Here is a 12,999-nt window from a genome sequence, read left to right as displayed (position 1 = left end):
ATTGTCTTCTTCCACTTCCACACATTGCTTGTTTAAAAATAATTCCTTATCTCTTCTGGCTAACCTCTGGAATTTTGCATTTAATTGGGCATATCTCCCCCTATCACTGTTGCCTTTTGCTTTCCTTCTTTCTTGGGCTACTTCTAGTGTCTCAGCAGACAGCCATTTTGCCTTCTTGGTTTTCTCTTTCTTTGGGATGTATTTTGTTGCTGCCTCCTGAACAATGTTGCGAATTTCTGTCCATAGTTCTTCCGGGACCTTACCTACTAAGTCCAGTCCCTTAAATCTATTCTTCACCTTCACTGCATATTCCTTAGGAATATTAGTGAGCTCATATCTAGCTGATCTGTGGGTCTTCCCTAATCTCTTTAGTCTGATCCTAACTTGTGCAATAAGTTCGTGATCATTTTTACCAACTGTATAGATGTCCATCATCTTTGGCTGCAAAGGATGTAGTCAATCTGATTTCGGTGTTGTCCATCTGGGGAAGTCCATGTATAAAGCCGTCTCTTAGGTTGTTGGAAGAGAGTGTTTGTTATGCACATTGAGTTGTCTTGGCAAAATTCTATCAGCCTATGTCCTGCTTCGTTTTGTTCTCCCAGGCCATACTTACCTGTAATTCCAGGTGTCATTTGACTGCCCACCTTAGCATTCCAGTTTCCCGTGATGAAAATAACACCTCTTTTAGGCATGTTGTCCAGTAGGTGCTGCAGATCCTCATAGAACTGCTCTACTTCAGCTTCTTCAGCATCTGTGGTTGGGGTGTATATTTGGATCACTGTGATGTTAGATGACTTGCCCTGAATTCGAATTGAGATCATTCTATCGTTTTTTGGATTGTATCCAAGCACTGCTTTAGCCACTTTACTATTAATTGTGAAGGCTACTCCATTTCTTCTGTGGTCCTCTTGTCCACAGTAGTAGATCTGGTGGTCATTTGATGTGAAGTGGCCCATTCCAGTCCATTTCAGTTCACTGACGCCCAAAATGTCTATCTTTAATCTTGACATTTCACCAATAACCACATCCAATTTGCCCTGGCTCATAGATCTTACATTCCAGGTTCCAATGGTGTGTTGATCCTTAGAACATCGGATTCGCCGTTCACCACCAGCACCGTCGGCCACTAGCCGTCCTTTCGGCTTTGAGCTAGCTGCGTCATCACGTCTGGGGCTAGTTGAGCTCATCCTCTGTTCCTCCCCAGTAGGATTTTGACCATCTTCTGATCTGGGGGTCTCATCTTCCGATACCAACATATCTCTGGTTGTACTGATCCATTTAGTTTTCACGGCAAGAATACTGGGGTGGGTTGCCATTACCTTCCCCAGGGATCGCATTTAGTCTGAGCTCTCTGTCATGACCTTCCCATCTTGTGTGGCCCTTCACGGTTTAGCTCATGGCATCATTGAGGTGCTCAAGCTCCAGCACCACGACAAGGTAATGATCCTTTGCTGAAGATAGATTATGGATGCAGGCCAAATGTGTAAATTACCCTCCAATCCTTATTCCTGGCAGTAAAATGTTTTTGCAAAATCAGAGGTATACACCATGGTAGTATTGATGGAGAATGAATGCCTTTGTTATCAATGGAGTCCTTGGTGCTCCCTGAGCTTGATTGTTTGCTTGCAGACGTTTCATTACCTGACTAGGCAACATCATCAATGCTAGTGAGTGTGCGGTTGGCTCCCTGTTTATATAAGTAGCTTGCCCTCCTGGTGTTGGGGGTGTGGTTTTCTCCTTGGTAGTTCCTTGATTAGGGTATTGTTTTCTGCTTGATGGTTTGTCTGGCATTAATCCCTACTTATCTGGGTGTTGACTGCTGGAGAGGATGTATTCTGGTCTTTTGGTTTCCTTCTTAGCTTTTTTATTGTCTCTTTTGTTATCAATCTCTTTTACCAAAAATCCGAATATTATTCATGTTTATTATTCTATTACTTTCCAAATTGTTGGCATATAATACAAAGTAATCTAGACAACTGCAACAAGACAAAAATAACTTCTCTTCCAGAACAAAATCAGTATGTAAACTGAATCCTGCCCCAAAAGGAACCATTATGGCACATGCCCACACTTGCATTTTGAGTGCCATATCCAACATAAAGCTGAAACCATCTGTTTTTAAAAAATAAAATATGCATAGATATTCAAGATGCAAAACAATTCATGTGTAACAAATTAATTGTTGAATTGTAACTTTTTAGAATAACTGATCAATAAATTACATACAGGTAGTCCTCACTTAATGACCACAATTGGGACCAGAATTTTGGTTGCTAAAAGAAGTGGTCATTAAGTGAATCTGACTCAATTGTATGACCTTTTTGCAGCAGGCATTAAGCAACCCACGTGGTCGTTAAGCGAATCACATGGTTCCCCATTGATTTTGCTTGCCAGAAAGTCGAAAGTGGCAATCACATGACCATGGGATGCTGTGACAGTTATAAATGTGAACCAGTTGCCAAGTGCCCAAATCATGATCATGTGACCATGGGGATGCTGTGACAGTTGTAAATGTGAGGACCAGTCGTAAGTTGGTTTTTCCAGCACTGTTGTAAGTCCAAACCATCACTAAACAAGTGGTTGTTAAGCAAGGACTACTGTCATGTTCACTGTTTCAATGTGCACTGTACATCGTAACGTTTCACATGCCATGGTGCTGACGCGCGTTTCTGTTGGGAGGGAGCTGCTGTGAGACCTTGTGCCAAGCTCTGTATTTAGGTTCATTTCAATGGAATGTGTTTGGGTTACGTGCTCTGTTCAAGGACTTTTCCCGCGGACCATCAGAAGCCGTTAGGAGCACCTGGGATTGTGAGCCTGGGAAGATTGTATGGGGGGAGGGATCTCGTTTGTACCGAGGGGTTTTTAGTTTGCATTTGGCGCGCTTTTTCCATTCTCAGCTTTCTTTGTGATCCTGCATACTATTCTTTAATAAATCAGATATCTTTATGAACCTGTTCATGAGTCTGATGGTGTTTTAGGATAGGCAATCATTACAACTACCTGTACATGAAGTTTGTATTAACTCTTAGCAATCTGTCCCCATTCTGGTCTTCAGGTCTTGCAACGTTGTACCCATCGCCACTGTAACTGAGTCCATCCACCTTGCTGCTGCTCATTCTTTTCTTCTCTTTCCTTCCAGTTCCAACATAGTAAACTCTTCAAGAGAGCTAGCTAGAAATACTCTCTCCAAAATATGATCATATGAGCCTGGTCATTTATGCCTCAAATGAGAACTTGGGATCGATTGGTTCTATGAATTGTCAATCACTGTCTATTCATGTGGTTTTCTTGGTAAAATACCGGAGTGGTTCACCTTTGCCTTCTCCTGCACAGTATGAAATAATGTCTTTGCCATTGTCACTAAAGTAATCATCTCCCTCCAGCATCTTCCTATATTGCTGCTGCCCAATATAGGTGACTGCTTGTTTTATCTGGGCAGCTGGGATGATCTTCATGCCTTGGGCAGCCCTGCTGGGATTGTATACCCTTAGCATGCACTCCTGGCGTTCTTCACTCATCCCTCCCAGGAACTTCCTCACCACCACCTCGATGAGGCAGCATAGCAGGACTTGAGAGGGCCAGAATAACATGCAGATGCCAAAGTGGTCTTTGTTGACCTTCATATATCGAAACTTCCAATTCCTTATCCCACAACAGTGAGGTTATCCGGAGTGGCAACAAGTGCCCCCTTTATGGATAGGGTCAAACAGACCCCAGACACATCCATCCAAGGACTCTGCACCAGCTCAGAAGCAACTCAGTCCTCTGTGATCTCAATATTAACAGTATTCTGCAGCTAACCCAATCTGCTCCCAGCTCAAACTTTCTGTAACCTAAATCCCCCATTTAGTAGGTGAAATTTTGCGGAACTTGTGGGCAGCCCATTTCACCATTGAAGGGAATTCTTACTCTTTTTTTCTCTTACTCTTTCTTGTGGTTCCTGAGCTTCAGCTACTTGAGCTGCTCCTCTAGGCGAGCAAAACACTAGGTTGCTTGGGGCTTTTCTATCTGATCGTGAAACAGCTAAGTAGAATGGGACCACCTATTTGGATGGGAGCCACCAAGAAATCCCATTCTAGTATTAAAAGCAAGCAAACAAAAACAATCCATGGAATGGCAATGGCAAATTACTTCCATAACACTTCCAGGAAAACTACATGGATGTATCCATTAAGTCATTAGGAGCTGAGCTCAGTTTGAGGAAGATCTTTTCATCTTACCTTGTTTTTCTACAGGCATCTCTTTTTGAGGTGGAGGGGAAGTACTGATTGGCTTATGGTATTCTTAGTGTGATCTGAGCTCAGTAAGACTTAAGACAATTAGCAAATCCACTTTCAGTTTTAAAGGTCTGGGAAAAGTGGGGAGTAGAAAGGATGCTGTGTGGAAATGCCCCAAATGTTAATGCTAATAATAAATTGTAACAATAGACTTTCCTCTTCCATTTAAAGTAAGTGGCAAAGTCAATGCAACCCCTGGGCATTAGTTCAAAGGATGTACTCTGTGTTTATTCCAGAAATCAAGTTTAAAATTAACACTAAGGCCGTGCCTCACTTCCACCAAATAGCAGCAGAATCTGTAGGGTAAGTATAGGATAAAACAGGTGGGAACTCTGCTGTTTTGTTTTCTTAAATGCCACTGATTTTTCTTTACAGGAAATTTTAATGCAATATAAAAGTATATTGGTTTGGACAGAGGCCAGAGGGGACTCGTTCAGTGGCTACTTCATCTGTATCTTTGTCAAATTTCAAGAAGTATTTCGGAAACCACCATTGCATTCCAAACATACATGATGCAAAAGAGTCACAAGAAGCTTCATAGGGGTGTGTCCCTAATCATTCAGCTTAGAAGCTTGGATGGGGATGTTACACAGAGCAGATGATATTGGTCTGTGTAACATCTCTGCAATCTTTTGGGTATGACCCAATAGTACTGTTATTAAAATATTTACTGCCAGTCTTTCTGCTTTCTCCCTAGAATGTGTAGGGCAACTGACATCATAAATATTATTAAACCAATATTGAAAAAAATAATAGCATGGAAGACTAGACAAATAAAATAACAAAAATCAAACAAGTCAAAAGGATAACTCATTAAAGTAGTTGGCTTGATGGAATAAGAATATCTTTCAAATGGCGTTTAAATGAAGAGGAAACCAACTGGATCTGAGATTTTCAAAGGCTGCTTCAAAACACTCATGCTCCCACATCACACTGAATCATAGACTAGCTAAGCCCATGCTATGCAAACCGATTGCATTTATTTGTTTGATTTCTATAGCCACCCATCTCAACAAGTGACTGTATGCTAGTTTATAGTTCAATTTGTCATGCAAATCCAGAAAATTAGATGGAGTGAAGTAGGATTACATTAATCATGAGTGTATTGTGCAAACCCATCTAGGGTGTGACAGTAGTACAATTTTATGTAATTAAGGTATTATATCTCTGGAACACAGCCAGGTCCATCAATCAAAGCACAACCAAAGATGTGCAAAACACTCCCCATTGCACCCATCATTTAAGCATCTATGAACAAGTCAAATATTTTACAAAATGAGTTCTGAAGCAAGAGCACAGAACACCCTGGCCCAGAACTGATGGAACACCTATCCCCAGATCAACACCCTTTTGAACCAAGGGCACTTTGATCTGATCTGAAGTAGTAAAGAACTGGTATGTTGTGTGTGTGTGTGTGTGTATGTGTGTTACAGTAAACATTTATAACTCAGAGTATTCATATTTTGGATGTCATGGAATGAGTATGTCCTCTTAACGCAGTGCTTCCCAAACCTGGGTAAATTGCCCAAAATTGGGTAAAAGTGGTTTTTCTTTGGGTAATGACACACAAACCCATTACCAATCATAACAGGGACATCTAAATTGACTTAAAGATTGCCACATATACTTAGATATATTTGAAAATCTCCCAAGTATTCCTATTAAGACAAAAATCGATGAAATTACTAATGGTAATTTGTTGAAACGACATAAAGATCATTCAATGATATTGTTTTTATAACACAGGTAGTCCTCAAGGTACAACCATTTGTTCAGCAACTGTTTGAAGTTATGACGGTGCTGAAGGAAGGGGCTTACGACCGGTCCTTGAAGTTCTAGCTGTTGTGGCACCCTTGCGGTCACGTTAACAAAATTCAGGTGCTTGGCAACCAGCTCACACTTACGACTGAAGAATATGGCAGAATAGGTTAGCTATATATCAATTTATACCGTATATTAACTATATATAATCATATATAGCCATGCTAATCAATGAACCATCCATCAGTGCATTAATGCACTGTTACTATTGTCACTCGTATGTAATGCCAATCATTGTACCGTGTTATGGTATTGTGATAATGCATACTTTATGCCATATATTTGTGTGAAAATATGGATGGACATTGTATGAAAGTGGAGTACATGAGACTCACTTAAAGCAAACCTTAAAGAGGATTTGCTCAGGAAGATGTCAGGTTACATGGCCCATTGACAACCATTAGAACAAAAAGTTCAAAGAAAACACAAGATATGGTTCTACAATGAAATATGCTTCCCAAAACAATAAATAGTTTCCATGTGAAGTGGTAGAGGCAATGGGGAGAAGTATTAGGAGGTGTGAGAAAAGGGACAAGGTGGAACTGGCCAAACTTTAAGCTTGATTAAGCCTAGCTGAATGTTATAAAAATGTATGGGAACCACAGAGAATGGCACAGCAGGTGTCCCATCATGATTTTTTTGAAACTCAGCCCTGGCCTGACAAGAAGACTTTGAACTGGGTAGGTATGTGTGAAAGTTTGCATGTAGCTTTCAGTTTAGAATGTGAAGAAGAAAAGTGATAAAACTTGCATTTGTTTTTATTTGACCTTGGTCTGGATAAAAAGGAACAGTAAGTAGCACTAGAGGTGTAATAAAGACCTCATCTGACCCTTAATGTGGCAGTGTCTCCAAATGAAGGCCTAGTTACATAATGCCCATTTACCAGAAGGCAAACTGGTGAAGGTCACGCCCACCACCCCCTTCAAGGATTTCATGGTCACCCGTTAAAACTAAATGTGTGGAGATTCAAGATGAATAAAAGGAAACACATGTACCCAACACATTGCTAAGTGAATTTGTCATCAGATGCACATGATAGCCATCACAAGAGGGTTTTAAAGGGGGAGTAGATAAAGTAATGCTATCAATGCTGAGTGAGGTTATCGTTTGGCATTTTGCTAAGCTTCCAGCTTCCCCCCCCCACGTTGCCTGTCTCTACATTGTCATGTATGAATTACTTGATATTTTGTTTTATATTCCTTTTTGCATTTCTATCCACTTGTTTTTGCTATTAAAATGGGGCAGGGAGGAAGCATATTGGAAGTGGGTTGGGATGGAACTACTACTGTCAGATTCTGCCTCAAGCTGTAGGCTGGCCATCTCTGTCCTAAAAGGAGGCATAATTTAATTAGTATTATTTTTGTGCCTTTGAGTCTGACTCCTGGCAACTGCTTGGACAAGTCCCTGCAGCATTCTTGGCAAGATTTTGGAAGTGGTTTGCCATTGCCTGCTTCCTAGGGCTGAGACAGAGTGACTGGCCGAAGGTCACCCAGCTGGCCTTGTGCCTGAGGCGGGACTAGAACTCAGAGTCTTCTGGTTTCTAGCCTGATGCCTAAACCCCTACACCAAACTGGTCCCTAAATCAATGGGTAAATACGAAGAATGTCTATAATTCAGACATAGCTGCTTTGTTCCTATCCTAGTTGACTCAATAAAACCTATAATCTTCCCTTGATTTTTTTCTATATATCTTGATTCTCAAGCCCTCAATAATGTTCCCTTGCTCAAATTTGTTGGTATCTTTTTTCCAAATTCAACAGATACACAGGCAAGAAGCAACTCAAAATCAGACCAAACTAGAGCCAAACCGGAGTGCCATTTCTCCTTCCCTCTGAGATACTGTCTTTTTGAAGTGCCACAGAGAGTACCACCCTCTTGATGCATTTAATGTTTAGATTATAGCTCACTATGACTTTATATTTTTCCTCAAGGCTAGCCAGTTTCCCAACATTTTGTGATAATCCATTTTTGTTCCCAATACTGATACAGACATACATAAAGTTCCAGTTATTTTCTATATGTCAGTGAAGAAATTTTGAATTTGATACAGCCAGAAGTATGATTTAAATTTCTCCATGATTTGCATGGTGTTGGAGAGAAGTATTTCCTCCATTTTTGCACCCAAGACATTTATGGAAATGAGTGTTATGGAGTAGTTTCTTATGTTACCACCTAGAACAATGCTGATTCATAAATTGCAAAACTTTGGGGTGTGGCTAACAATGAAATGTGCATCCACCTGATGATATATCTTGGTTAAGTACATTTTTCCATGTATTAATGCCACTATTTGCTCTAGGGAATCAAACTATATATTAAACTGTTCTCCTGTTGATCAGATACATCGAGGTGCATCAGCATGATGCCCCACCTATACTACATTACAGCTGTCATGCACTGATGGTGTTTACACAGCATGTAGTCCTAGATATCATGACAAATATGGGGTTGCTACTCATATCCTAGCCATCACAGCTTGGATCACAGCCAAACTGCATATACCTTAAATAGGAATAATCTACCCCTAAACATATCCCAGAAAACTGACCCTGGATTTATCTGATAGCTCAACTTCTTTAAAAAACAAAAACCCTGCATTGGCAACATGATTAAAGTCCTAACTATAGTGGTACATCTGCAGCTGCTTTCTGACATTGCACAGATCAAAGGTCAAACTTGGCATGCCAACCCTGGAGCAGTCTCTGTTTCTCTGATTTCCCCCATAGGAGTGTTACAAGAAACAATGTGAAGGCATTGTGATCCAACAGCCTTAAAATCTCAGGACTTTCTGTGGGTAATCCTCCTATGGAATGCAGGCCTGCAACTAGGGTCTGGATCACCCAGGACAAACATGGATTCCACACCCATTTTGGTGCCCCCTCAACACTCATTTTGGCATCCCCCCAGCACTCATTTTGGCACCCCCCCAGTGTGGCGCCCAGGCACATGCCCTGCTTGCCTCCCCCCCCCCCAGTTGCAGCCCTGATGGAATGCCCTCTGCAAAGCGACCCACCTGGCACTCACCTTGATGTAATTTCTGTGCAGGCCCATAGCTTAACATAAGAATTTGGTGGTGGCGGGGGAGACATTTAAAAAGAGTGTAAAGGGACACTTGCAACTTTTGTTACATAAGCAGTTTTCGTTCAAGTGAAGAACACATTTTTATTTATTTATATCCTGCTTTTATTATTTGTTATAAATAACTCAAGGCAGCGAACATACCTAATACTCCTCCCTCCCCCTATTTTCCCCACAACCACCACCCTGTGAGGTGGGTTGGGCTGAGAGAAACTGGCCCAAAGTCACCCAGTGGAGCATGCTGTGGTTTTTACAATCTATTTGTAATCTGTTCTTTTTTTCCATTGCTGCTTCCTCTGATATGTTTCTTCTGCCCTCTTATCGGTTGATCATATTTTAATGTTTATTTCTGGTGAAAATCTTACTTGATGTTATTTCTTAACCTGATCAGGATTTGGGAGGGTAGAGGTTGCCAAGTTAGAAAAATTCGGGAGTTTTAATTTTACAAAAGGAAATGCATCCACGCAGGCAGCACCCTTACTCAGGAACGAAACAGAGCTGAGGTGTGCATCAGCTCCGGGGACAAGACCTTCGCAATTTCGCCCGCAGCCTCCGCGAGGAAAAGCGAAGGCGCGGTAGAAGGATGATGCCGCCGCGCGTCAAAGGCTTTTCTTTCAGGCCGATCTGCACGTCCCGCCCGATGCCCTGAGAGCGACCGGCGTTGTGAGCTCAGTTCGGCCCACTTCTGAGGAGACGTGGGCAGGATGGTGCTCCTAGGTCGGCGGACCCGGGGAAGGGAGGGTCAAAGCAAGGCGGGGCGAGCCACGGGCAAGGCTCTCGCTTCGGCTTTCCCCAGTGGGGCACGGCCCGGCCAGCGCAGGGTGCGAAAAGCCGCGACGCCTCTTCTTGTGTGCGGGCTGAGCCGCACGTCCCCTCGACTTGAAAGATTACGCTCCTCCAAAAGGAAGGCGCGGCGGCGAGAGGCAGGCAGGAGGCGTGTCTGCCCCGCAGAAGACCTTCAGCCGAGGCTTGCCTGTGGCAGCGAGAGCAGCGACATGTCGGCGGTGCCTCCTCGCCCTCTGCGTCGGGCGCTGCTGGTCTTCCTTCTCGCCCTGCTCGCGGGAGGCGCTTCCGCGCAACCCCCGACGGCGGAGCAGCGCTGCTTTTGTCAGGTGAGGCGAGCCGGCAGGTGATGCGGCGCCTCCTTTCGCCCACCCCGTAGACCCCGCTGGATGTGCTGCGCGGGGAGAGCCAGCCTCCCCGCGCTCCCCCCGCCTTTGCCGGGGAAGCGTCTCTGCATGGGCTCGGAGCGAGGCGGCGACCTGGCGTGGGGCTCGGGCGGATGTTTGAAGGAGGGCGCGCGTCGTTCTTTGAGGGCCTCCTCTCGGGAAAGAGAAGGCTTTCCCTCTCGCATTTCTTCCGGAGATTTCGGGGAAGATTCGTAAGAAGTGCTGTAGCGCTGCGGTGGCAGTAAGCGGCAGGACTGTGGGCCGGCTTCTCGGAGCTCGAACCTCGCTTGGTAGCCCCAAGGCGCAGGCTTTTCCCTGTAATTAAGCCCCGGTGCATAGAAGCGGAAGGGCCGTAAGCGCGACGGAGCCTGGATCCAAATTTGAGCTTCCTGACAAATGGCTGTCTTTCTGGATAACTCGTTGCCATGGGCTATCTCATTCTGTGAGGAAAAATTATGGCCCAAAGTAGGGCTCGGAAGATTGGGACAAAGAGGCATTGATGTTAAAAGGGATCATACAGCTATGCTGGCCTGATGCACTGCCTCTGTTGTACCAACACTAGGCTATATTATGGTTGGTTATTTATTGTTGCTTGGTGTTGGTCGAGGCTACACTCTTAACACGTTTTATGGATTCAGCTTGATTCTCTTGCGTAAATCAGTTTGTTGAAAGGAAGCTGGTTAGAGGAGCAGGCTCTTGTACAGCATCTTTTCCTAGGCTGGTACCTTCCAGATGTGTTGGGATTGTACACTGTTGGAAATTTTGCAGTTTGGTTTGGGTGTAACCACAGGGACCCAGGTGCTTGGCATGTTCCTTGGGGTCTGTGGCTGTCTGGGGTTCGATCTAATTTGCTTTTTAAAAATCTTTCTAAAAATTCATAATAACAAATTGAATAGAAGGCTACCGTGTTGAAACACCAATTTCAAACACTGTACTAGTATTTCTAAGTATACCCCTAGGCTACACAAAGAGTTGTAACCGTATTTTGTTTGCATTCTGACATAATGGGGATTTTGTGATTGGTCACGTTCACTGTGGTGGCCATTTCATGTGGAACTGTAACATGCTTTTGAAATTCACTAGCCTAAAATGTTGGTGACCCATGGCTTAACATATAGCCATTGTAAATTATAAACCATAGTTTATGATACAACATGTGTTAACCCAGGCAACTATGATCTAGTTCATAGACAAAATCAAGCAAGCTGTAATTTAGTGAGTCATTTGAACCAGATGTGAGAATTTCAATCCCAACATATCTGGAACTTTACAAACTCACATGGGAGTAGACCCAATTGAACTTAATACAACTTCTGGGTAGACATGCACAGCACTGAAGAGTAAAACAACTAGCAGTTGTTTTTCTGTTATAGCTCTGGTTGTGTGGAATAATCTTTCACCTGAAACTAACTTGTCCCATCCTAGACCAAAAGTTGATAAAGATAAGAGCTCTTCCAAAGAGCTTTTGGTATTGATTAGAAAATGCTGTCTATAAATATTTTATTTGTAAATTTAAGAAAAAAATATAAAGTATGGAAATGATTAGCAATTTGATGGTGCAAACAATCAGTTCTATTGAATGTTGTTAACATGCTTGGGTCCTTTCCAGTTTCTCATTTCTGAATCAACTTTATAACTTTAACTCTGAGTGCCAGTATTAATATTTGCCCCAATCACAGATAATCTTCCCTTCCTTTTAAATTTGTTTAATCCAAGTCAACTCTTTATACAATAATGGGTTGCTTGCTTGTTACTTGCAAAGCTTTTTTAAAATGTGTGAAATGAATTAATACATCTGCTCATACTTTAATGACTAAACTGTAAAGAGACCTGTGGCTGAACAACTGTGTCACCATTCTGATACTGAGGTTCACATGTAGTTTAGCACTATCATATCCTTGGCTTTGTTTTGGCTTAACTCGATGAGTCAATCCAGTTATACAATACCTTGTGAGACCCAGTGGCTTCATTCATATGTCTGTGTTGTGCTAACCTATGGTTTATTTTTATCATGGATTGAAGAATTGGCTACTGTAGTTTCACATAACATGGCAAAGTGTAAAAAACTGCTTTTTGGTTGTGTTTGGAGAACCCAGCTGCTATTGGGCTATGTGCTGAGCAAATAAAAATGGATTACTGTGCCTTAATGGTAGTTAAGGGATTTTCTGTTCAACTTTTGTGGAAGCAAATCTTTCTGTGGTGACCTAACCAGACCGTTGAAGTCTGAATGAGGAAATACTTAGCTGCTCTTAAGGCAGGAAAAGGAACTGCTGAAAAGGAAAGATTCCAAAGCCATGCTCTCATTTTTTGGTTTTACAATCCCTTTCTTTTGCCCATGTTGGTGTATTGATTGGTTCAGGCAGAGTATAATATAAATGAATTTTAAGAGGTACATATTTCAGAACAAGTGATAAAGCATATTCATTCTTAAATTAGTGGACATACCGAATGACTAAGAATGAAAATTAGTTCAGTCAAACTCAACTTACTATCTGAGCTTTATATCCAGTGTTTGCATCTATAGGTACATTGCCCTATTCCTTATCAAGGAAAGAGTTTCTTGATAGAAAACTAATTTTGTCTGGCTCTGAGCATCTTTTAAGCTAAAGGCTCTCATCACAACTTCTGAGACTGAATTCTAGAAAATCATTATA

At 42.3% G+C, this 12,999-nt stretch overlaps 2 protein-coding genes across 2 annotated transcripts in view; one reads left to right on the top strand and one right to left on the bottom strand.

Moving 5' to 3' along the window:
* PTGER2 (prostaglandin E receptor 2) overlaps nt 1-12,999 on the bottom strand; it is a 449,149-nt gene that overhangs the window by 293,759 nt on the left and 142,391 nt on the right. The window lies entirely within an intron of this gene.
* The window catches only part of ERO1A (endoplasmic reticulum oxidoreductase 1 alpha), a 28,195-nt gene continuing 25,182 nt past the window's right edge, over nt 9,987-12,999 (top strand). Inside the window, exon 1 of the mRNA XM_063290532.1 lies at nt 9,987-10,288. Within this exon, the coding sequence (XP_063146602.1) occupies nt 10,172-10,288 (117 nt within the window). The 5' untranslated portion in view covers nt 9,987-10,171. The remainder of the gene's footprint in view (nt 10,289-12,999) is intronic.

The sequence above is a fragment of the Candoia aspera genome, chromosome 1 (genome assembly GCF_035149785.1).
Source record: "Candoia aspera isolate rCanAsp1 chromosome 1, rCanAsp1.hap2, whole genome shotgun sequence".
NCBI lineage: Eukaryota > Metazoa > Chordata > Lepidosauria > Squamata > Boidae > Candoia > Candoia aspera.
Note: the sequence above shows the minus strand (reverse complement) of the source record. Positions and strands in the feature narration are given on the sequence as shown.